The sequence below is a fragment of the Pelophylax lessonae genome (genome assembly GCF_965119305.1).
Source record: "Pelophylax lessonae genome assembly, chromosome: 5".
Taxonomy (NCBI): domain Eukaryota; kingdom Metazoa; phylum Chordata; class Amphibia; order Anura; family Ranidae; genus Pelophylax; species Pelophylax lessonae.
The window spans coordinates 70,742,524-70,769,381 of NC_138772.1; the positions used below are offsets into that span (position 1 = coordinate 70,742,524).

The following is a 26,858-nucleotide window of genomic DNA, read 5'->3' on the forward strand; positions in this document are numbered from 1 at the left end:
AGAAATGTGCTTAAAATGGAGAGAGAAAGCAAAAACAATAAAGTTAGCTGATGTTAAAAAGAAACATATACTGTATGTATGTAATCACCCAGATCCTAAGAGGAAAGGAGATTTCTGAGGCTGGGATACACTACACTTCTTACGTAGTTAAATGCCAGCAGCAAAGAATAAAGGACTAGGAAATTCACACGGGCATACTACAGCATACACCCGTGCGAGGGCCATGTTTGCCTACACAGGGATGCATAGGTGTTTGGTGTATCTGCACGCACACAGTTCCATTCATGGCATTTGGGACACTGTGGCTGCACGGACACAGCTGCTGCTCCCAATTTGACATCTGTGCGGGTGCACAAGCCCAAATGCTGACAGTGTTAGCTTGTGGGCTGGTGGGAATGTGACCATAGAATTTGTACACATTTTCTTTGCACCTGGGATGCATTTAGTTTGTGTAAATTGAAATATATAGGGTTTTATTTTTATAGCTCTGGAGAATACTAAGCCATTTACATCAGTCCCTGTTTTCAAATGAGCTTACAATCTATATCCATTTCACAGTCTACTAAACACACCAGGGTAAGTTTGGATGCACAGTGGTGTTCAATATGTTTTTGTTTGTTGGAAGAAACCAGAGCATCAGTAGGAAACCCACACTAAAGCTGGCCATAGATGGATCAAATCTTGGCCGTTTCAGCAGGGACCAACCGAGATTTAACCCATTCACGGGCAGGCTGGTTGCGCCCAAGCCAATACATCGATCGACTTAGGTAAAACCAGCCTGCTGGTGGCTATGGTCACTAGCAGTAATCATTGTGGTCTGCCTGCTGGGAAGGCTCCTCACCGGCAGAACACAATAGTGCTGTGGCAGGTATTCCCCCATCAGCATTGACTGTGTTGATGGGGGAATTGGGAGAATTTCTTTCCTTCCACCTATGTTGGAAGGAAAGAAATTGTAATCATCTATGGCTTCTCTAACACAGGGAGAACATACAGACTAAAAGTATAAAATTCGCTGATAGTCTATTCCTCAGTATATTTGTATTATCCAGCAGGTCCAGCATAAATCCAGCCATAGTATTTAAAACAGCCTTTAGACTCAACAGAAGATCCAAAGAACCTGAGAAATGGCATTGGGGATTAGAATGACTGGACTGGACTAACTGTTTGCCCATCAAAAACACACATACAGACAATAGTGGGAAACATACTCAGGACAACTGCACTATAGGAAAAAAAAGCTTGCCATTGTACATTTACCAAAAACCCAGGACAGACAAAGACTTGTGGAAGAATAATCAGCCTGATCAAGGGATAATTTCTGTCCTAAGTTACATTTAGTTTAATTAAACATTTTAGTTTTCAAGCTACAATGAAACTAATCTAATCATAAACGCTGCTGCCAGACTTGTACACCTTGCCAGCCATTTGGTGTCTGTTATCCCTCTCTGCAAATCCCTCTATTGGCATTCACTCACCCATGAAAAAAAAACTAACTTAAAAAGCCATCAATGAATCTGCTCCATGTTGCATCACCAACCTCATCTCAAAATACCAACCAAACTGTTCTCTTCACTCCTTCCAAGACCTCCTGCTCTCTAGTTCCCTCTTGATCTCCTCCCACGCTTGCCTTCTGGACTTCGACAGAGGCTTTCCTATGCATAATAACAGTAATAATAATAATCATAATTTGTAGTTTCATCTTTAAAAGGAGAGGCTGGAGGTTAGTCAACCCTGAGGCTTAGACAACCCAGGAATGGAGTTTTAAGCCCACTTAGGGCAGCATAGGTGCCTGGGTTGGCACATAACCAAATACACATCAGTAAAACTTTTCCATATAAAAAGGTTCTAGACCTCCATCCTGCCCATGCCACACAAGTAATTCTTGCTTTTAATAAAATTTGTCAGTGGAATAATGTACTGTGTACCCCACTTTGGGGCCATCACATGGAATTATACTGCAAAGTAGAGTATCCGTATGCTCTTCAAGTTGCTGGTTCTAGTTGTACACACATAGAGTGACCAATATGTCTCTTTCAGCCTCTGCCTCCAGCTTGAGCATGCCTTGCATGGATAGGACATGTGATTTTTTTTTAAGTGTAATTCTAAAGCTAGGTATACACTTGTAGATTTTCGATCAAACGTCATACAAACATTCGTATAATAATTTGATGACTTGACGAAACTTAAAGATGTTTGCTTTTAACATTTGATTTTTAACTTTTTAAAAAAAAATCACATTTTAATAACTTTGTTTTCCATCCTGCTCCTTTAAAATTTCCAGCATTGGAAAACTAATATCAATTTGACCCCACTAACTAACAGAAAATGGAAAGTAAGTTCTTGAAAAAAAAAAAAATAAATTCAAAATTCTACAAGTGTATGGTCAGCTTAAGGTTTGCCAGACATTTAGAGTTAGAGGGCGACATCAAGTGCCAATTGGCCAAGGTGGACAGGAAGTATAAGTCTATGCATGAACATGACATTTATTGAAGTTCTCATTTAAAAGATGTAATGTTGTATCTTGACAGCGACGTCCCAGTCGGTGGCCGGCTATGAAGTTCCGGAGAGGATCTGGACATCCCGCTTACGCTGAAGTAGAACCTGTTGGCGAAAAAGAAGGCTTCATTGTATCAGAGCAATGCTGAGTCCTGTGTGTGGAACATTACATCAGTACTGGTTTCTGGTGTCAGACCCATAAATTTTACATATATTTTCCAGGAAAAAAAGTGCTGTGAGCTACCTATCCGGAGACAGAGAGCTTCTCATGATCACCGATCAAGAAGAAAGATTTCTTCACTCTCTGAAATATACAGGACACTCACGGTCATCTTCCTATGGTGGAAATACGTAGTACGTCCTGGGCATTGTAACTGGACAACAGTAGTTAAAGGACTCTTCTACTGGCTACAAAAGAGACTCCGTACAAACCTGTGCACTAACAGGAGCTCTCCATACAACAATGTTCCTATGGCTTGTGCATTTTGTACAGCTCACATTGACGAAAGCTTGTGCAGCATAAAAATTGCAAATGAACAGATAAATGCCAAATGATCATACTGAGGAGAATGGCAAATGTGTGGCTCTAGATTTGTGATTTTTTTTAAATATTTCTATAAGGGTGCACATAGGCATCAATGATCCATATACAAAATAATAAATGGCTCTTTGCTGTCTACTACGTATTGTGCTTTTCCTGCATATTACAAATGTGGCCAAAGTGATATCTCTTTTTTTTATTGATGTCTAAAACTAAATTGTCCCACAGGTAATCTCTAGTGGTCATCAAGATTGTAGTCATATAGGTTTGTGATTGAATGTGGGATAACCATTACCAGGTAATGTTTTCAAATGTTCAAAGTGCCAGAGAGGCAAGAAGGCAGCTGTGTGGTCACTCTCTTTGGTGTAATGACGCTATCCATGGTCCTGAGGAAGGATTTAAGGGGCTCTATGTTCCTGTCCTGTGTAATAAGTATGCCTAGGATGAATAAAGCAATATATTTGATAAATAATTAAATATCTGATGCTTTTTGTGGGGAAGAGAGTTCTTTAAATTGTAATACATCAGTCTGGGTTTTCTTGTTTCAATGCAAATACTTAAATTGTATGTCAAGGCAAAATAAAAAAAGAAATATGCAGTTCCATGTTTTATCCATTTAAAGACTCTACAAGTACAGAAAAAATACAAGTTGATCTGTCAGAATCACGCTCAGCGTTTAACTTTCTTAAGTCTGACAACACAGATTATTTGATTAGACTAAGTAGTGTCATCCCAGCCCAGTTTCTTTTTTCTACAATACTCAAAAACTCACACTATTATCATCTAATTAAAATGTACAGGATGTTAAAATAGTCAGAAAGAAGCATTTTAGTTACAAATGTAGAATAATTTACTGAGTTTAAGGCCCCTTTCACATAGGGAGTCCGTTGGCAGACTCTGTTTTTCTCAGTGGGGGATCAATCCACCGATCCCCCGCTGAGCAGGCAGATGGCAGCTCTGTCTCCGCACTGTTTTCAGGGACAGAACTGTCAGGTCCCCATTCTTCTCTATGAGGGAATCGGATGAGAACAGACCGTTTGTCCGTTCTCATCCGATCCGCCAGACGGATGGAAAATAGGGTTTCCATCCATCCGGATTTGACAGATCGGATCGGATGTCAGCGGACATGTCTCCGCTGACATGCGATGCCCCATAGAGATGCATGGGGCATCCGTTCAGATCCGCCTGAAAAAACGGACAGACGGATCTGAACAGTCCACCTGTGTGAAAGGGGCCTAAGTGTTTTTGATTCCAGTAGTTAGATCTCTTGCCATAATTTTCTACTCTGTTCCTGCCCACCTTTATGTATTTTGTATCCTACTGTTATATTCTTCATATTATGAGAATAGAATATAGATAGAAATGTCCACCATGTAAATGGGATCTGTCCAATGTACCTGCTCAGGGGGGTCAACGCACACATTTAGGCGTCGACACAATAAAACTTTATAATATTGCTCACAGTTAAAATAGTCACAGTGAATGAACAGTTAGCACATTGCAGCATAGGACAGTTCAGCATAGCTCTCAGTACTGTGTAACACTGTAATGTTACCAGAGGACAGCTTCTGCTAGAGGGGTGGTGGTATGCAGCATAACCAGGCAGGGCTGCCGATAAGGGGGTACCACAGGTCCTTCTGTATGATGGGGGGGGGGGGTGTTCATGGTAGGAACTCTTAAGATGTCAGCATACCAATACATTTTGGACAATTTTATGATCCCAACTTTGGGAACAGTTTGGGGATGGCCCCTTCCTGTTCCAACATGACTGCGTTCCAGTGCACAAAGCAAGGTCCATAGACATGGATGAGTGAGTTTGGGCTTGGGGAACTTGACTGGGGAGTTGGGGAACTTGACTGGCCTGCATAGAGTTGCCTAGTCACATAACTGTCTGTGGTTTCTCCCGGTTCTTGCACAGCCTGTCTAAACTTATATCTTTCATAGGGAATATTTTTCTTTGGCTCAAAGTACTCACTCAGTCTATTCATGGCTGTCTCATAGTCTGAATCTTCCCCTGTTGCTCCCAGGGTTTCAAAAATGTCCTGAACTTGAGGTCCAGCTAGGTGCAGCAGCATGGCTCTCTTCTGAGCAGGTGCAGTCACTCCTGTGGCTATAACATAGAGCTGAAATCCCTTCTTCCATTTGTCCCAGCGCTGTGAGAGACTAGTGTGGTCTCCAGACACATCAAACGGTCCGATAGCCGGTAAATCCAGAAAGCTAGCCATCCTCGTCGCCAAAATGTAGTGTATTAACACAGACAGGCTTCTTACAGGTTGCTTCTTTATTCACTGCACATCAGCATGCAACTAACTTCAGCCACACCCAGCTCCCAGACATATACATAATTGTATCATTTTGCAGACAGCAACTTAACCCGTTGCTTACCATACTACACTAACCCCAACCGGATAGAACACCTTTGGAATAAATTAGAGCGGAGACTGCAAGCCAGGCCTTCTCATACAACATCAGTGCCTGACTTTACAAATGTGCTTCTGGAAGAATGGTCAATCATTCCCATAAACACACTCCTAAACCTTGTGGACAGCCTTTCCAGAAGAGTTGACTAAGACTGGGAAGCCATTAAAGTTTATGTGCGTGTAAAAGCAGGCGTCCCAATACTTTTTACAATATAGTGTATGTCAGGAGTTCCCAAACTGTGGGTCGGGACCCACTGGTGGGTCGCGAGCTGCATTTGAGTGGGTCGCGAAGAGCCAGAAATCACTGAGAGCGGGCCTGCTTAAATTGTGCTGTGCGAGCCCGTGCAAATTACAGAGAGCCAGAGCAGTCAGATTGCGATGGATTCAGGACCCCGCCCACGCAGTTAATGGAGACTGATCTGCATTTCCCGCGAGGAGGATACTTGCATCAGTGAGTACGTATGTTGGCTGTTATGTAGGATATGTTCATGGGGTGCAGAGCCAGCTCCTTGGTCCTGCTGGCAGCAGCGGTGGTGGCTAGACTGGCGGCAGGATTCTCACAGCTATAGCGAACAGAGACAACAGCCTTGGTGTCATAGGAGGACCAGGTGGCCTGGCGGTGTCAGGAGTTCATGGCAGCTTCTGTGACCCCAGTAGAGGATCTGAAGGAGAAGAGCCAGGACACCAAGACCAGCATAGAGCTCCTCATCATGGAGACTCTGGGTGAGGTGTGATGGGCCCTGGAGAGGGCAAACAGGGGCTTCACCTTCACTATGGACCGCTGGGAGAGGAAGGAGGGTGAGTGCTATATAGCCTTATATTTATTTAAATATTAAGTGTATTCAAAAATAAATTGATTGATATTTCTATTTTAACATCCTCCTCCCTTAGCGCTTTACAATATTCAATTACAAGCAAGTGGGTCTCGAAAAATAACTGTATATAGAAGTGGGTCTCGGCCCAAAAAAGTTTGGGAAGCCCTGGTGTATGTCATTCACTGGCCCCTTCCTTTAGGGAATTATTATTATTATTATCATTATTATACAGGATTTATATAGCACCAACAGTTTACACAGCGCTTTACAATATAAAAAGAGAGACAGTAAAGTTACAATACAATAAAATGCAAGAGGGTTAAGAGGGCCCTGTTCATAAGAGCTTACAATCTAAGAGGGTGGGGCAAGCGGTACAAAAGGTTATAACTGTGGGGGATGCACTGATGGAAATGATAAAAGATTAGTTGGAGACATGATTGGCTCCTTGAATAGATGAGCTTTAAGGGATTGCCTAAAAGCAACCAGAGTAGGAGATAGCTGGACAGATTAAGGTAAAGTGTTCCAGAGGATGGGAGAGGCTCTGGAGAAGTCTTGGAGATGAGCATGGGAGGAGTTATGAATGGCTTTGTATGTTGTAGGAATTTTGATTGTAATTCACTGGGCAATCAGAAGCCAGTGTAGGGATTGGCGGAGAGGGGTAGCAGACACTGAGTGGTTGGTAAGGTAGATGAGTCTGGCAGCAGTGTTCATGATGACCGAAGAGGGGATAGCCTATGGAGAGGTAGGCCTATGAGAAGGGAGTTGCAATAGTCAAGGTGAGAGATAACAAAGGAGTGAATGAGTAGCTCGGTGGTTTCATTAGTTAAAAAGGGGTGAATTTTAGAGATGTTATGGAGGTAAAGTCTACAAGATTTTGACAACGACTGATTTGGGGCTGAAAGGACAGGTCAGAGCCTAGGATTACACCTAGTACCCTTGCATGAAGGGAGAAATTGATGGTTGCATTATTTTGATGGAAAAGTCATGGAGGGAGGCACGGGTGGGGGGGGAATATTATCAGCTTGGTTTTAGAGAGATTCATTTAAGGAAGTGGTGCGCCATCCATGCTGATATGTCAGTTAGTAAGTTAGTAATGTGAGAGGAGACTGCAGGAGTTAGGTGAGGAGTAGACAGATAGATTTGGGTGTCATCAGCGTAGAGATGGTGTTGAAAGCTTATCAAGTAACCAGAGGAGGAGGTATAGATAGAGAAGAGAAGCAGTCCAAGAACAAAGCCTTGGGGAACCCCTACAGAAAGAGGAAGTTGAGAGGAGGAGATAGAGGTGTAGGTAACACTAAAGGAGCACTGAGATAGGTAGGAGGAGAACCACGATAGAGCAGAATGTTGGAGGCCAAGGGAGTGGAGTATTTCGACAAGGAGCAGGTGGTCAACAGTATCAAAGGCTGCAAAGAGCTCTAGTAGCAAGATTATGGAGTAGTGGCCATTGGTGAGGCAGTTAGTAAATCGCTAGTGAGTTTTAGTAGGGCAGTTTCTGTGGAGTGCTGCAAGTGAAAGCCAGACTGTAAGGGATCAAGAAGGTTGTTTTCAATGAGGTAGATGCTAAGCATTCCAAATGTTAAGAGCTGAATGGGAGCAATGAAATGGGTCTTAAGTTGTACAGATTGATGGAGTCCAGTGATGGCTTTTTAAGTATGGGGGTGATCTGTGCATGCTTTAGAGAAGGGGTCTCCAAACTATGACCCTCCAGTTGTTTAGGAACTACAATTCCCATCATGCCTAGTCATGGCTGTGAAATGCAGTGTTTTACAATGCCTCATGGGACCTGTATTTCCGCAACGGCTGGAGCGCCATAGTTTGGAGATCTCTGCTTTAGAGGGTAGGGGAAGGTGTCAGTAGAGAGGGAGAGATTGAAGATGTGAGCGAAGGAGCATTGGATAAAATAAGAGGGTGACTGTAGTAATTGTGAGGAAACCAGATCCAGGGGACAATTGGTTAGGTTGGCACCTGAAGAAAAGTTTTGTAACCTCTTCAGTAGTAGCCAATTCAAAAGAGGAGAGTGCTACCTGTTAAACAAGGTATGTTAAGTGGGAAAGATAACTGTACAGTGGAGGTGTCCTCATGTATTGCATCAATCTTGTCTTTGAAGTAACCATCAATCTCTTGGGTAGTGAGTGAGTTAGTGAGTAGAGGGGACAGGGGACAAAGCAGAGAGTTAAAGGTAGAGAAGAGCCAACGAGAACTAGATGACAGGGTATTAATTGGAGAGACAAATAGGTTTGTTTGGCAGCATGGAGGCAGGAATTGTATTTTAAGAGGGCAGATTTATATAGGGTGAAGTCCAGCAGGGATTTGGTTTTACACCATAGTTGTTCAAGAGCACGGCAATGTCTCTTAAGATTTCCGGTGTTTTCAGTTTGCCAGGGTTGCCAGGTCAGGACAGGACAGGGGAGAGATTTTGTTAAAGAGGTGGTCAGTAGCAGAATAGTGAAGAGAAGGGTTAGAGTGGCAAAGGTTTCTATAAGTAATCATTTGCTGAACACAGTCAGTGATTGGTACTGATTGCTTCTGTGTCCATTCAAAACTGAAGCATAGCTCAGTTTTTGAATGAACAGGAGTTTCTATCTCCTGTTCATTCATCTTAAGTGCAGCTGAGAAATTGAAGTGTCTTCAATTCCTTTCTCTGTCTCAAAGGTGAGGTGTTAGGGGTCTATTTAGACCCCTGATATTTTATTCAAGCCGTCCCAACAGCTTTGTCTTAAAAAAAAAAAAAAAAAAAGAACATAAAAAAAAATTTATCAAATGTAACAAAAAATTACAAACATTTTTAAAAATCATTAAAAAAAATTGTAAACCATCAATTGGAAAAATTGGAACCATCTGTTACTCTAGGAGGATGCAGCAGCTGTATGAGCACAGCCACAGGTCCTTATTTGATCGGTGTGGGTAAGTGGTCCCAAATACACACTGTCAATCTACACCTGGCCATACACCTGCATCCACATGCCTGTCAAATTACCATCCAGTATATATATCCCATAGTTTGTAGACGCTATAACTTTTGCACAAACCAATCAATATAAGCTTAATGGGATTTTTTTTACCAAAAGCATGTAGCAGAATACATATTGGTTTAAATTTATGAAGAAATGTGATTTTTACATTTTTTTATTGGATATGTTTTATAGCAGAAATTATTTAATATTGATTTTTTTTTTTTTTTGTTTTTCAAAATTGTTGGTCTTCTTTTGTTTACAGCACAAAAAAATAAGTGAAGTGAAGAGGTGATCAAATACCATCAAAAGAAAGCTCTATTTGTGGGAAAAAGGATATACATTTTATTAGAGCATGGTGCAGGGGCTGAGGGCATGGTGCAGGAGATGCAGGGGCTGCGGGCATGGCACAGGAGATTCCGGGAGCTGCGGGCATGATGCAGGGCTGTGGGCATGGTACAGGAGAGGCAGTGCTGCGGGCATGGTACAGGAGATGCAGGGCCTGCGGAGGGGTCTCATTAACCATTTGATGAGGCGCCTTGGGTCTGCTCGAGAATAGCCAAGCGTGTACAGGCTTTCCCAAGTGGCGGGGCGCATGCACAGTGTACCCATCGGGCCGGCCGTGGCCATTTTTTTTTTCAGGTGCCACGATGCTGTGTTTATCTTCAGCCAGCCCCAGGGCAGGGGGACTTGCCCTGGCAGCGCCTGCTGTGACTCGTCAGACAAGTCTCGTCCTGTGAGTAACTGAATGCGAGCTTTGATGGCTGCACGGCGCCCCTGTTGCCCATGGCGCCCTGTGCAGCCGCACAGCTCGCACACCCCAAAGGCCGGCCCTGCAGCCACCTCTTATCCCTTCCCCCACAACAGCTAAACTCTCTCTCTCTCCTCCCCCTCTGCCCTCACCTGTGTACAAACAGATCCCCCCCCCCCATCTGCTCATGCTCGTCTCCCGTTCTCAGCCCTCCACACAGTCAATTTTTGGCTCTGCCTCTACTCCACTGAACAGCAGCAGGAGCACCTGTGAGATCATCCAGCAGAGGGCGTCGGCATCCAAGGCGCCAGGCTGTTTCTCAGCCAGCTTGGGATGTCCTGGCTACCCTTATGGCCTTGATTCCGGGGATAAAACCAGGGAAAGACTTTGGTCTGGGGACAGTGTCCTCAGTCCGGGAACCGTCCCAGGGATCCGGGGAGTCGGGGACTCCTGGTCACCCTAATTTAGCGGGATTTTAACTTTAAAGTAAATAACCTTTTAACATTCTTTACCTTCCTCAGGTTTCTGACTTTTTATTAAATTCCTATGCTTGCGGAAAGGAAAGAGTTTCAGGAAACACAGAGAAGAAACGTAACCACAAATATGATGCATAAGTCATAAAAAGGAAAATCATTTCTTTTCACAGATGCTACTTAGCTGGCGTAACACACATCAGCCCGTGTACACGGCCCTGGGGGGTTCAAAGCTTTGCTTCCGGTATGGCATCTTATCACTTGTTTACTTTCCTGAGCGATCAGAAAATGTGCTTTAAATGTGGCTAATGTATTCACTTAGTCAAAGTAAGACTTGTAGCCGGCTGTACATAAATTAACATCCCTTGAAAGCACATAATTTCATTTATAGGATGGTGACATGCTGTGACAGTAATGTGGATCCATGACCAATGCCGGGGGGAAGGCAGCATCTGTCTTACTCTGGCTGTTTTTCTCAGGAAGATGAATTTGTTTTGGAAATGCGGGAAATTGACAGGTCACCTCTGCAGAAGTATGTTGTGTTTAGAGGATACTGAACATTCTGTTTTATGACCAAACGGGCCCAGTAAACCTTGAAAAAATGCTTGGCAAACTAAGAATGTAAAATTCCTGTAGGAAGCATTCTGTTACTAATTAAATAGATGGTGTTTAACCTACAGGTTTAGATCAGGGGTCTCCACACTTCCTAAACAAAGGGCCAGTTTACTGACTTTCATTAAAAAACAACAGAACACCTGTGGTCAGTAGGAGGAGGAATGGAGCCTCATCGTTGGTGCCAGTGGGAGGAATAGTGACCAATTATTGACATCAGGGGGAGGAATGGTGCCTCATCATTGGTGTCAGTGGGAGGAATAATGACCCATTATTGGTGTCAGTGGAAGGAATAGTGACCCATTATTGGTATCAGTGGGAGAAATAGTGCCCCATCGCTGGTGTCAGTGGGAGGAATAGTGACCCATTATTGGTATCAGTGGGAGAAATAGTGCCCCATCGCTGGTGTCAGTGGGAGGAATAGTGACCCATTAATGGTGTCAGTGGGAGAAATAGTGACCCATTAATGGTGTCAGTGGGAGGAATAGTGACCCATTAATGGTGTCAGTGGGAGGAATAGTGACGCATTAATGGTATCAGTGGGAGGAATGGTGCCTCATCATTGGTGTCAGTAGGAGGAATAGTGCCCCATCATTGGTGTCAGTGGGGGAAATAGTGCCTCATCATTGGTGTGAGTAGGAGGAATAGTGCCTCGTCATTGATGTCAGTAGGAGGAATAGTGCCTCATCATTGGTGTCAGTGGGAGGAATAGTGCACCATCATTGGTGTCAGTGGGAGGAAAAGTGCACCATCATTGATATTAGTGGGGGAATAGTGCCTCACTATTGGTGTCAGTGGGTGGAATAGTGCACCATCTTTGTTGTCAGTGGGTGGAATAGTGGCCATCATTGGTGTCAGTGGGAGGAATAGTGCGCCATCATTGGTGTCAGTGGGAGGAATAGTGTGCCATCATTGGTATTAGAATGGGTTCACACTTACATCAGATGCGGCTCACAGCAGGGGTCCAGTGCGTTCCTGTTCTCCGTTTCAGGAACAAATCAGGCCCAAATTGTTGCCTGAATTTGGACCTGAAACTGAGCCAATGACGCCCAGGACCCCTGTGCAATCTGCAGTCGCCGCAGAGATGTGTGAACTGGCTCCATATAGAATAAATAGTGCACCATTATTGGTGTCAGGATTAGGAATAGTGTTCCATCATTGGTGTCAGAGGAAGAATAGTGCTCCATCATTGGTATTAGTGGGTGGAAGACTGCCCCATTTCTGGTGTCAGTGGGAGGAATATGCACCATCATTGGTGTCAGTGGGAGGAGTAGTGTCCTATCGCTGGTTTTAGTAGGAGGATTAGTGTCCATCATTGGTGTCAGTGGGAGGAATAGTGTCCAATCGTAGGTTTCAGTGGGAGGAATAGTGCCCCATCATTGGCAACAATGAAAGGATTGGTGTCCCATTGCTGGTGTCAGTGGATGGAATAGTGTCCAATCATTTGTGTCAATGGGAGGAATAGTGTCCCATTATTGGTGTCAGTTGGAGGAATAGTGTCCCATCGCTGGTGTCAGTGGAAGGAATAGTGCCCTGTCATTAGTTATAGTGGTAGGAAAAGTGCACCAGCGAATGAAGATGGCCGAAGACCAGAACACAGAAGAAGATACCGATGTAGACAAGGAATGAGGACAGTTAGAAGAAAGGTAAATAAGAATCCTTTTAGTTCCACTTTAACTATGTAACATTAACCCAGTGTGCACCAAAACAGCTTTCCCCATGTGCTGTATTGAACACAAGAACCATTTACAATATCCACTCTACCAGGTCTTACTGGTAAAGAAATTTCTGCAATACCCACTGTCTCACAGACACATATTCCAGAGGTTCACACAGTGGCGGCTGGTGCTCAAATTTTTTTTTGGGGGGGGGGGGGGGCGCAAACAGAAAAATGTAATAGGCATTGCTTTGCTGCAAAAAACGCTGTAAAAAATTGCGTGACTTTGAGGTCGCAAAAGTGTGAAAGGGGCCTTCAGTAATTAAGGTATAGTGTGCCCCCTTTCAATGCAGAGAGACCAGCGTGCCCCCTTTCAATGCAGAGAGTCCAGAGTGCCCCCTTTCAATGCAGAGAGACCAGCGTGCCCCCTTTCAATGCACAGTGACCAGCGTACCCCCCCTTCAATGCAGTGACCAGCGTACATGCCCCCTTCAATGCAGTGACCAGCGTACATGCCCCCTTCAATGCAGAGATCAGTGTACATGCCCCCAATGCAGTGACCAGCGTGCATGCCCCCAATGCAGTGACCAGCGTACATGCCCCCAATGCAGTGACCAGCGTACATGTCCCCAATGCAGAGATCAGCGTACATGCCCCCAATGCAGTGACCAGCATACATGCCCCCAATGCAGTGACCAGCATACATGCCCCCAATGCAGTGACCAGTATACATGTCCCCAATGCAGAGATCAGGGTGCGTGCCCCCAATGCAGTGACGCAGTGACCAGTATACATGCCCCCAATGCAGTGACCAGTATACATGTCCCCAATGCAGAGATCAGCGTGCGTGCCTCCAATGCAGTGACCAGTATACATGTCCCCAATGCAGAGATCAGCATGCGTGCCTCCAATGCAGTGACCAGTATACATGTTCCCAATGCAGAGATCAGTGTGCGTGCCTCCAATGCAGTGTCCAGTATACATGCCCCCAATGCAGAGATCAGCGTGTGTGCCTCCAATGCAGTGACCAGTATACATGTCCCCAATGCAGAGATCAGCGTGCGTGCCTCCAATGCAGTGACCAGCAATGGATGGAGGATGGTGCTGGATGGATGGTAGAGTGCTGCGGGAGGTGCATGCATGGCTGCACTGTGTGCTGTGATAGAGAGAGCTAAGTTGGGCCTTGGGCCAAGGCCCAACTTAGCTCTCCCTATCACAGCACAGTGCAGCCATGCATGCACCTCCCGCAGCACTCTCCAGCACCATCCTCCATCCATTGCCACTTGCCAGCCCAGTGAGCCCACACCAGCCTAGTACAGCCAAGGGCAGGCCCAACTTAACTCTCCCTATGCACAGAGTGCATGCACCTCTGAGTCCCGCCGCTCCCATACAGTCCGACTCCCGGTGCCTTGAAGCCTTCTCCTACTGTCGGTCGGAGACGAATGTTCCGGTCCTCCGGACGGTCATGGTCAGTGTCACTGCAGGACAGTCACAGGACAGGACTCTGCACCACATTTACTAAACTGTGGAGGAAATGCTCTTGCAGACAGCAGCTGCACTTGCAAAGTGCAAAGTCTGTTTGCCTTTAGTAAATCAACCCCTCTGTATCAGAAACAATTGACATTTTTAAATGTTTTTCATTTCATCCTTCATTGCATCTCAGTGCTGCTGTTGTCATTGCCTCTATTTCAGCCGCTTCCTTCTTACATGTACTCCAGCAATAGGTGCATGGCATTTGTTGGTTGGGATTCATGATGGTGATAATGATGAACCATGCCTGTATAATGTGTGCAAAAACAGCTGCTTGAAGTCTCCCTTGGAAGACAGTGTGACCAGGTAATCACCCAGGATCACAAATGGGAGACAGAAACATGTTGTCACCCATCGACCGGAAGTGAATAAACAAAGAGCTTCATGAATAACCAACCAGTTATCATTTTAATAAATTCTGCAGAAATAAAACTATTGACAATGACATTAAAGCAACTCTGGCGCTAAAGAAGATTGTGGACACTTACCTCTGCTGCTACCTGGCCACTGAATGTAAGCGAAGTCTGAACTTTTAATCTACAATATATTCTTGCAGGCAGTTTCAGTTACCCTTCCTGCCTGTAGATGGCCACTATTGCATGGGAAGGGGAGTCTCATAAAGGAATTGAACCCTCAGTGATTCAGTCAAGTGCCTCGAAAAAGGAAGTGGTCTGATTTAACACAGAACTCTCAAAAGAATTTGGTAGCCATCTTGGATGAGGGAACCTTTTAAATAAGGCAACCCATGTCATTTTGGTGTGCTTCTGGCAAGTGAATGGACAGGTAAAAGAACCCACTTGTGAGGGCCAGTACTCAACACAAGGAGAGGTTCTAGAGAAGAGATAGCTCCTTCTTCACTTCCTCCACACCAGTGACCAGTGCAGAAGCATGGATTCATTATTCAAGATTCAGTGGTGGCAGACGGACCACACCATACACCCTGGACCACACCAGACCGCGCACCATACTCCCCCCGGACCACAGCAGGATCCCAGCAGGACGCCCCGGCTCACTCACCCTGCCTGGACATCTGGACATGTGCAGTAGCAAGCGGCGGTGGCTTTGGCTTCTTCCCCCTCAGTCTTCTGCGTCTCCTCCCTCATCCTCCATGCCCAATGGCATGGCTTCTCCTTTCGGCCAATCGGGAAACGGGTCTCAGCGAATTTTCATTCACTATTGTCACACAACTGGGTGGGTTCGGGGCTCTGCGCCTCGAGACCGCCCTTTTTTTAGCCTTTTAGAGCCTCTGGCTCTAATCACATGCTATAAAAAAAAAAAGCCCCATTGAACTCCATGCGTCCGGCGCCCCACTTGTAGATTAGAGGGCCAGACACATGGATGGGGGGGCGGCGCCCCTGCGCCCCCAATGCACCAGCCGCCACTGTAATCAGCCTTGCCTACTTCAAGAAGGGACACTACCCCTGGAAACTGAAGCCGTCCCCGGGTAACATATCCTATATAATACTGATACGGTATATTCTCTGGGTCACGGTATATTCTCTGGATCACTGCTAAAGGTCAACTCAGTTACTTCAAAATAACTGTTCAAGATCTATATAAAAGACATCAGAACAATTTATACAATGTAACATCAAGCAATAAAGTCCATTGCAAGTGTGCCTTTAAATCAAATTGCATCTGTGAATCATTCCACCGTGCAGTGCAGATAGATGTAAAGTAGTGATCGACCGATATCGTTTTTTTACCGCCGATACCGCTATTTTGGTGATCGGATATCGGTATCGGCTGATATCTGCAGATATTTTTCGTATATTAAAAAAAATGTATTTATTTATTTTTTTTTTATATCTACAGGTACTGTGGTGGAGGGATCTGGGGGTCTAAAAGACCCCAAACTCCTCCTCTGCACTTAAAGCATTCAAAACGCCAAGTTTGGCTGTTTTGAATGCTGTAAGATTTTGAATTTGGCACCGCCAGTACCCGGAAGTGATGTCATTACATGACATCACTTCTGGGTACTCGGTGGCGCCAAATTCAAAGAAATTAAGACCCTGTCAGATGGCGGCGGTGAAGGTAGGATGCCTGGGTCTCCCGGTGGAACAGAAGACCCGGGTGAGCTGCGGAAGGTAGAATGACAGCCGAGCAGCTTCTTCACCGCATTGGTTGTCATTACAAGACAGCCGACCGTTGGCTATGGACACCGGTACCGGGGTGATGCCTCTAGCTGCAGGCATCACCCCGGTACATGCACTTTGCCTGAAATATCGGCAATATCGGTAAATCAAAAGGCCGATTCCGATATATCGGGAAAAATGCATATCGGCCCTCGATATATCGGCTTTGCTGATAATCGGTTGATCTCTAATATAAACTGCTGTTGCTAAATTAGCAATAAGGTGCTGGTGCTCTCCTTCACCTGTGTACACAAGCTGCTCACCTTGTGATCTGACCTCTGTGTTACCAGTAGGTCAGATAAAGCAGTTCTCCTCTGGGGATATATAACAACCAGTATACCTCTGGCTTCCTTCCACCTTACTCTCCCTCCATTTGGCTCCACAGAGCCTCAATGACACTCCTCGGATTATATGGGGACAAAAAATTACACCATCTAGTGCTCTCTGTTATACTCAATTTATTGTGCAATAAAATAAATTAAAAACACTCACATAGAAATCACTTTAGCAGTGCAGGCTGGTTGAGCTAAGCAAACAAATCCTTCCTGTGGATAGCCGAGACGTGACAAAGTCTACACCCAGACGTAACGCATATGGTGGTGGAGCCTGCGCACTGACAGTTGGGAGCATAAAATTGTCCAAAATAACTTGGTATGCTGATGCCTTAAGAGTTCACTTCACTGGAACTAAGGGGCCAACCCCTGAAAAACAACCCCACATGATAATCCCCACTCCATCTAATGATTTGGACCTTGCTTGCACAAAGCAAAGTCCATAAAGACATGGATGAGCAAGTTTGGGGTGGAGGAACTTGACTGGCTTGCATCTCAACTCTATAGAACACCTTTGGGATAAATTAGAGCAGGGACTGCAAGCCAGGCCTTCTTGTCCAACATCAGTGCCTAACCTCACAAATGCTCTTTTGGAAGAATGGTCAAACATTCCCATAGACACACTCTTAAACTTTGTGGACAGCCTTCCCAGAAGAGTTGAAGCTGTTATAGCTGCAAAGGTTGGGTACACTCAATATTGAATCCTACGGACTAAGACTGGGATGCCATTAAAGTTCATGTGTGTGTAAAGGTAGGTGTCCCAATACTTTTGACAATAAAATGTATATGCGGCACACAGGTTTAAAACGTACTTCCTGGACGCAGCGTATATGTGTTACGCTGTCATAAAGGGGTTAAGATGTGTTAAATAACGGCTGTGCTGATGCATTCCTGGAGGTGTCATTTTTGGGAAGGGATCGCTAAACGGGCTATAGAGATATAAGCATGTCCTGGGTCTTTTTTTCTAAAAACTGTCGCTTCTTGCTTGCAAATTTTAAAACAACAAGGCTGTCCTGTATAAATGAAATAATGCAGCGCAATATAAAGTGCTCCAAATAAATATATAAATGTGCAAAATACAATCAGTAATAGATATATAAATAATAGATATAAATAACAAATGATCAAATTAATAAATATTATTATCTTATCTTATGCACCTTGGAAGACACATGTCCCTGTGTCGTACGTGTAGGGGAGGGGCCCAGACGGTGTTTCTGCCTAAACCAGGAAGTGAAGGAGCAGCACACAGAGATACTCCATTCCCACCCGGTTGCCATCTCATACAATTACTATAGATTGTTACTAAGGTTATTTTATGCTTGGTGCACGTAGCACCTGCTAAATGTGAGTACATTACTTTTCTTAATAAAATACTGTTTACAAAAAGATATAAGCACTATTGGAGTCCCCCCTTTCTTTCTATGTGACACCGAATGGCTACGATGAGGGAAGTTAACCAGAGTGAAAAGCTCTCCTGAGGGGCTGTTACACCATCTGTAACTCCCGGTAAAGCGACCCTGAAAGGGTAGACTGCGCTGGTAGACCTTTGCTTAATAAATTGCTAGGTCACAGGAGCGGAGGGGAGGACCCAGTCACATAGGGTGTTGCGGTGAAGGTCACCACGGAGGCTGCTACTGGATGCACTATTTTGTCACTATATAGTGGACTATAAATAGAAATCTTTGGGAAGTGCAATTCCCATTGCGGAAGATTATCACCTAGCACTTTTATCACATTTTAAAATGATATTATTTGAAATAAGTTTACACATTGAACATATGTTTTAAAATATCTCACCAATTTCTTAATATTTATTTATTCACTTATTTAATTGTTGATCACAATGGCACACTTTGCACTTTAAATCTTATGATGGATTGTCATTTAAATATTTATTAATTTGATCATTTATTTTTTATATCTATTACTGAATTTTGCACATTTATATATTTATTTGGAGCACTTTATATTGTGCAGCATTATTTAATTTATATAGTCATATACACTTAAGAGAGAATGCTGTGCTTGCTGCAATTCCCATAGAAAAGTGCTAGACCCGTTTAGCTTGCAGGAACAACACTTTATTCAAGACTGTCCTGTGTTTGCCTGCCCAGTTTTGGGCTGCTCAGACCTCATTAAAATTTATCACACATGGGGGGAAATGAAGGCCCAGTATTCTCATCTGCACCATTTTAGGCTCTATTTGGTGTCGACTCGTTTCTTGAATAATCAGTCTAGGGGATTGTTGGCTGATTTTGATGTTTTATTGAGAACTTGGATAGGGAAGGAAATGTGGTGAGATACTTCAGATTCAACTAATTACATGAAAGACAACTTCCTTAACTTGACTGTGGAATTCCTACTTGATGCAACATGCACTCCTGAGCAAGTCCTGTGCGAGAAGGATGGACTGTTGCTCTGCAGGAGACCAGCTAGAATCACCTTTCTGCTGTACCCAGTAGCTGTCTTTCCTAGCACAGAGGGGTAGCCTAAAGAACAGGCCTCTAGATTTAAGGTCTGTACTCACAGGAGTCTCAAACAGATCATCTGAGGCATAGCTCCCCTCAGTCAGCTTTTCAGAATACTTGGCTCAGCTCCCCAACTTCCAGACCTCCCACCTGAAACCACATGGCAAAGCACCCTCTCCTCAGCTGGACTCTCATCTCTGGGCAAAGACCCCTTCCTGTATGTCTCACTGAATATAAATACCTTTCCTAGCATCAGTGGTGGAACTACCAGGGTCGCAGCAGTCGTACTTGTGATCGGGCCCTTGTGTTCCGCCACTCCAGGGGGGCCCACCTGCCTGCCACCACTGATTGGGACATTATGTCCCGGACATGGTGATACACTGTGGGGGCGTGGGAGGGGGGCGTGGGAGGGGGGCGTGGGAGGGGGGCGTGGGAGGGGGGCCCCCACCCGCCACAGCTAATTACAGGCCGCACTCACTGCTACTGGCACAGCACACTGCCAATTCCTCCAAGCAAATCCATGTCAGGAGGAGGAAACTGGAGTGGAGGAGAAAGTCAACTGATCAGGCAATGGGCCAGAAGAATGAAGGGGGAGGAGCTCTCCCCTGCGTGAGGAGGAGATGTGAAGACAGAGTCCCTATGTCAGACTCAGAAGAGCCGTTACAGGAGACACTGAGTCCAGACTAAGAGAGCACTGAGCATGGAGGAGGATCGACTGATACTGACAATAGGTGAGTGCCAGTGTCACCATCCCATCCCCCTATTATCCCTCTGCCATTGATCCCATCCTTTTGCCACTGATCCCATCCCTCTGTCACTGATTCTGTCCCTCCCACTATCCCTCTGCCACTGATCCCATCCCTCCCACCATCCCTCTGCCACTGATCCCATCCTTCTGCCACAAATCCCATCCCTCTGCCACAAATCCCATCCCTCTGCCACTGATTCCATCCCTCTGACACAAATCCCAGCCCTCTGACACAAATCCCATCCCTCCCACCAATCCCATGCCTCTGCCACTGATCCCATCGCTCCCACCATCCCTCTGCCACTGATCACATCACAGGATCACTGGATGCCTTCTTCTAGTATCCACCGGACGCTCTTTAGTGAGGGAGAGGTTAACACTTACAATGTCACAGGTCAGGCAGACCCCTTCCAATTTCCACTGGGCACTCTTTAGTGAGGTCTCCAAACCAGGTCCTTAGATGAAATGCCCTTGATTAGCTTCAAAGAAGAATTTTAGATGCCACAGCTGGGACCTCGATGAACATGCAGTAAACTCCAGCAGAGCCCCTCAGGGTGGAAACTCCTCCAGTAGGACAAGATCCTGGCTGCTCCAGGCCTCAGACTCTTTATGGGCTCTACAACCACTATTGGGCACCCCTCCCTAGGAATTGACTGAAACACAATAAATTTTCAGGTTACCCAGCCTCCTATGTTCTAGAAACCTGGGGAGAGCAATCAAACTTGTAGCCTGCGAGACCCAGAACAGACAAAAACAATCAACAACTACGTCACGGATTACAGAGGAACAAGAAACAAAAACAAAATTTGCCTAATTTCCCAGCAACCTAACTAGGAGGGTGCTACACTTGTTACAACTTTAAGTAGACCGGAAGAATATCTTAAAATAACAAGTTTCCCAGGAGACTTGACAGCTCAGAAGCAGCCCAGTAACAATGTTTCCTGAATAGCAGCATCAGCTCAACGATTCACTTTACTAGTTGTCTGGAGTTTCTCTCAAGTGCTTTGGGAACAGCAGAAACTTTGTAATACATGATTACGTTTGAAGTGCCATTTGCTCTCTGGCATTTGAGCTGAAGTAATTGAAGCAGAATGGAGTAACTGGTGCAGATTTGATTCGCTGATTTATTTACTGATCCATATTCACAATGTTCCCTGGTTAGGGCTGTTCATAGCAGTCACGCTAATTTGTTTCGAAGCGCCCAAGTTTAGAACTGCAGCGCTTTTAAGGAACTCCTCACTGGCTGGAATTACCTCCCTGTTGGGATTGTTCTACGACACACAGCCTTGTTAGTTAGTGATAGAAAAGCCCTCCTTGCATGTCTAATATCTGCTGTACAGGGAATGGAAGAGGCTGATATCAAGTCAAGTAAGGAACTTGCACTGCTTGCATTAAAACATTTTTAAATTAAACTCTCTCAATCAACATTGACTACTTTTAACCCCTATGATGTTATAATATACCTTCCTATCTATTTCGTAATGCTATTTACTTGCTTTAAAACTTTTTTACATTTCTTCACTTGCTTCCGGGTTTCTGACCTAGAGTCTTTATGGGCATTTTTTTTTCTTTTACCTGTAGGAGAGGCTTTATCAGCTAAGCATACCCTCCTTTCTGCGTGCCTAAGCTAAGGGCCTACTGATTCCAGGAAGTAAATGCTACATGAGTCATCTTCCTTTATTCAAGATGGCCACAGCTAGAAATGCAAGGGGTTGTTTTTTAAAATGATTTCTTAAAAAAAATAAAGCATGGAGACATAGATGTATGCGTATGCATGAGTTTGCTTTGAATATTAACCACTTGACGACTTGTCACGTTGACCGTACTGCGGCAAAGTGGCTCGATTCTGTCCAGCGACGTAGACCTACGTCGCTGGACTCCTCCCCCGGAGGCGCGCTCCCGCTGTTTTCAGTCACAGCGGGAGTCGGGCCAGGGGAGGAGCGGCGGCGATCGCCGCCGCTCTTCCCCGATCGCCGGGGAATCCAGTTTGGAGATCCACCCGCTTGTGTAAACAGAGCGGGCGGATCTCCTAAGTGACAAGGAGTGACAGATTGCAGTGTTCAGAACATGCGATCTGTCCTTGTGTTACTCAGTCACCTCCCCCCCCCCCCCACACATGTCAGTAAGCACCAGGCATACATTAACCCCTCCCTCTCCAATAAAATTAACCCCTTCCCTGCCAGTGTCATTTTGCATATTTATAGCACTGATTACTATAGAAATGTCACTGGTACCCCCAAAAGTGTCAAAAATGTCAGTCAAGGGTCCGATCTGTCCACCACAATGTCGCAGTACCGCAAAAAAAAACGCAGATCGCCGCCATTACGCGTTAAAAAAAAACACCAAAAATGACAGAAATCTTTCCCTTAGTTAGTAAACGCAATAACTTTTGCGCAAACCAATCAAAATACGCTTATTGTGATTTTTTTTTTCCAAACCTAGGTAGCAGAAAACAAATTGGCCAAAAATTTTAAAATATTTTGATTTTTACATTTTTTTGGGGGGGAATTTCATATAAAAAAAATGTTAAAAATATTGTTATTTTTTCAAAATAAACGCTATTTTTTTGTTTATAGCGAAAAAAGTAAAAATCGCACAGGTGATCAAATACCACCAAAAGAAAGCTCTGTTTGTGGGAAAAAAAGGACGTAAATTTCGTTTGGGTACAGCGGTGCACGACCGCGCAATTGTCAGTTAAATTCGCACAGCGCCGAATCACAAAAAGTGGCCTGGACGTAAGACAGCAAAACCCTCCGGTGGTAAAGTGGTTAAACATGAATGAAAGTATTACTAAACCCTCAACAGTAAAATCAGACTGTATATGTAGAAAATCATGCTGGTTATACTCATTGTGGAACCTAAGGGGTTAATCCTCTGCATTGTGTAAAAAGGCTGTTTGATCCTGTCCTCTCTTTTCCTCTCCTTCTTCCACTGTCCCCAAACCATCTCCTGATAAAACAGAGGCTTGGGGACAAGCTGCACATGCTAGGTTTGGTGTGTATTGCTAGAGAGTAGGGATTGACCGATTATCGGCAAAGCCGATATATCAAGGGCCAATATGCACTTTCCCTGATATATTAGAATCGGGCCATGAGGTTACCGATATTGCAGATATTTCGGGAAAGTGCTTGTACCGGAGTCATGCCTGCAGCTAGAGGCATCACCCCAGTACCGGCACCCATAGCCAACGGTCCGCTGTCTTGTAATGACAACTGATGCGGCTGAGCCGGGTCTCCCGTCCCACCGCGAGACCCGGGCAACCAGCCTGCACGGCCGCCGAAGACCCAATTAAAGCTGCATTCGGCTCTGATCGGGTCTCCATGTAAAAACCCGAAAGTGACATCACTTCCGGGTACTCGGCGCCAAATTAAAAAAAATGACAGCATTCAAAACAGCCAAACTTGGCGTTTTGAATGCTTTAAAGTGCAGAGGAGGCGTTTGGGGGACCCCCAGATCCCTCCACAACAGTACCTTTAAAACATTTTTTTTTTAAAATGTTTTTTAAATGTCCGAAAATATCGGCAGATATCGGCCGATACCGATATGCGATGACCAAAATATCGGTATCGGCAATAAAAAAACGATACCGGTTGATCACTACTTGAGAGTTTTTTTTTTTTTCTTGGGAGAGGGCATGTGATCAGCACAGGGCCAATCAGCACTGTCCAGACAGAGGGTTAGGGATCCTGCAGCCTCATAGGACAATTAGGGGAGAATACAAATTCCTCCTACAAGCTTTAACCAGACCCTGATAGAAGTCACAAGACTGCTATATACTGCTGATGAGAAAAGGTATTTAACAGTTTATATTTGTTAAAACAATTGTATGTCCATGTTCTGTGTACTGTGAGACACCAGATAAAGTGAATGCAGGGTCCTGGGTTTAGTAACACTTTAAATAGTGGTTTCAGGTTGTAATGCTCAAGCATAGTTAAGTTACTCTTTAAAAAAAAAAGTGTGAAAGGGGCCTTCAGTAATTAAGGTATAGTGTGCCCCCTTTCAACGCAGAGAGACCAGCATGCCCCCTTTCAATGCAGAGTGACCAGCATTCCCCCTTTCAATGCAGAGTGACCAGCGTGCCCCCTTTCAATGCAGAGTGACCAGCGTGCCCCCTTTCAATGCAGAGTGACCAGCGTGCCCCCTTTCAATGCACAGTGACCAGCGTGACCCCTTTCAATGCAGTGACCAGCGTACATGCCCCCTTCAATGCACAGTGACCAGCGTACATGCCCCCTTTCAATGCACAGTGACCAGCGTGCCCCCTTCAACGCAGTGACGAGCGTACATGCCCCCTTCAATGCAGTGACGAGCGTACATGCCCCCTTTCAATGCAGTGACCAGCGTACATGCCCCCTTTCAATGCAGTGACCAGAGTACATGCCCCCTTCAATGCAGTGACCAGCGTACATGCCTCCTACAATGCAGTGACCAGCGTACATGCCCCTTCAATGCAGTGACCAGCGTACATGCCCCTTTCAATGCAGAGACCAGCGTACATGCCCCCAATGCAGTGACCAGCGTACATGCTCCCTTCAATGCAGTGACCAGCATCAATTTCCCCAATGCAGTGACCAGCATCCATTCCCCCAATGCAGTGACCAGCATACATTCCCCCAATGTAGTGACCAGCATACATGCCCCCAATGCATTGACCAGCATACATTCCCCCAATGCAGTGACCAGCATACATGCCCCCAATGCAGGGACCAGCATACATTCCCCCAATGCAGTGACCAGCATACATGCCCCCAATGCAGTGACCAGCATACATGCCCCCAATGCAGTGACCAGCATACATGCCCCCAATGCACTGACCAGCATACATTTCCCCAATGCACTGACCAGCATACATTTCCCCAATGCAGTGACCAGCATACATTCCCCCAATGCAGTGACCAGCATACATTCCCCCAATGCAGTGACCAGCATACATGCCCCCAATGCAGAGATCAGCGTGCATGCCCCCTTCAATGCAGTGACCAGCATACCATTCCCCCAATGCAGAGATCAGCGTGCATGCCCCCTTACTTACCTGGAGCAGCAGCGGCGGCGGGCGGCTTCTCATCAGTCTCTCGGCGTCGGCTTCTCCTCGGTCCTGGTGGCGCGTCTCCTCCAGTCCTCCCGCTTCCGCCTCCTCCTCGGCTAATGGCATGGGGTTTGCCTTGCGGCCAATCAGGAAGCGCGTATCGGACGCGCTTCCTGATTGGCCAGGAGGAGGATCGGTGTGACAATAGCGAATTTTCATTCGCTATTGTCACACAATGGGTGGGCTCGGGACGCACTGCTCTGCGCCCTGGGTCCACACTTTGCATCCCCCTATTAGAGCCTCTGGCTCTAATCAGGTGATGCAAAAAAAAGCCCCATTGAACTCCATTCGTCTGGCGCATGCAGATTAGGGGGCCGGACGTATGGATGGGGGGGGGGCGGCGCCCCTGTGCCCTCAGTACACCGGCCGCCACTGCTGCATACAGTGGTCTTGTTTAGGACCTAACCACTTCAGCTCCAGAAGGTTTACCCCGCCTACCTGACCTGGCCATTTTTTTATGCCATATGGTACAGTGTTACTTTAACTTACAATTGTCGTGCAACTCTGTACTCAAATAACATTTTTGTCCTTTTTTTCCCACAAATAGAGCCTTCTTTTGGTGGTATTTGCTCACCTTTTGCGCTATAAAAAAAAAAAAAAAAAAACAACCGCCCCAAACCCAGAAGTGTCAGATCACGTACTAGGCAGATAGGCATAGAACAGCCGCCCTTCTGCAGTAAATGTACATGGGGCGGTCGCTAAGCAGTTAATCGAGCCCATGAAGGATTCATTTTGTTTAGACTGGTTTCTAGAAGTTAAGAGTTTGCTTAGAGAAATATCAAATGGGGTACATGTCATTTTTTTCTCTTTCTTTTCTTTTTCAGCTTTGCTGTACTCTGCAAAATTTGAATAAAGTAATTTTTTTTAAAAAGAGAGCTGTAGGAAGCATAAATGTGGAAACACTGACTTGTACAGTAAGTCCTCTACACATAAACGTTCAACTTTCAAAAGAAAGAAACTTTCTAAAAAACCTGACAGATCCCTGAATCAGCACAAGCAATGTTGGTGCAGAGATCTCCCCTGCTGTGTTATTTTGTTTGGACCTACGAACGAGGGAACCCCTTCATAAGTAGGGTAGTTACTGTATAGGGACAGTAGTAGCAATGGGGCAATCACGTGTCTCTAGGCTATGACAGTCTCCTGAAGTGTGTACCCACAACTGGTTCACATTGGGTTAAGCTTGTTTTTTTTTGGACATTCCCGCACGCTCTGTTTTTGACAACCCATTAGTTTCTTTTTTTTTGACAACCCATATATTTCAATGGGCTGCTGAATGCACTGGAACGCACAAAAAGTATGGCAGGTGAGACTTTTAAAAATCACACCAAACCACATGGTACTGCCGTACCATGAAATTTGGTGGCCTTAAATGTGCAAACGTTGCATTTGGGGTGCAATTAGGCACCAGCTCGAGTCTAGTAAGGGCAGCACATTTCCGCATGGTGCGAAAATGCACATAGAAACTCCTGCACCTGGTAGGTTAGGCACTTATAGCATAGGGAATAGCACACTGGCAGCCTACCCGGCCAAATGGTATAAAAAATTATCTTCAGCTTGTCTCCTCCCAGGCCACGCCCCTCGAATTTGCCATTAGAGGAGTGTGGCTTGGAAATTTGTGTTTTTTAATCATAAAAAATGCAAAACACAAATTGAGGCAAAATTGCAAAAAGCGCTGCAGAAGTGCTCAAAAGCAAACTGCATTGGTGTGAATGTAGCCTAATGGGGGACTATGCTAGGTCTAAACCTACTGGGCAGGCACTGTCAGAATTTATCAACCAGAATAAGGGATGAAGGGAACTTGTAAGATGGATAAAAGGGGCAGTCCCTAAATTGATCTTCT

The 26,858-nt window shown here is 45.2% G+C and overlaps 1 protein-coding gene across 1 annotated transcript in view; it reads left to right on the forward strand.

Moving 5' to 3' along the window:
* PLXDC2 (plexin domain containing 2) overlaps positions 1-3,514 on the forward strand; it is an 804,296-nt gene extending 800,782 nt beyond the window's left edge. Inside the window, exon 14 of the mRNA XM_082259441.1 lies at positions 2,529-3,514. Within this exon, the coding sequence (XP_082115567.1) occupies positions 2,529-2,645 (117 nt within the window). The 3' untranslated portion in view covers positions 2,646-3,514. The remainder of the gene's footprint in view (positions 1-2,528) is intronic.
* Positions 3,515-26,858: the final 23,344 nt, after the last annotated feature.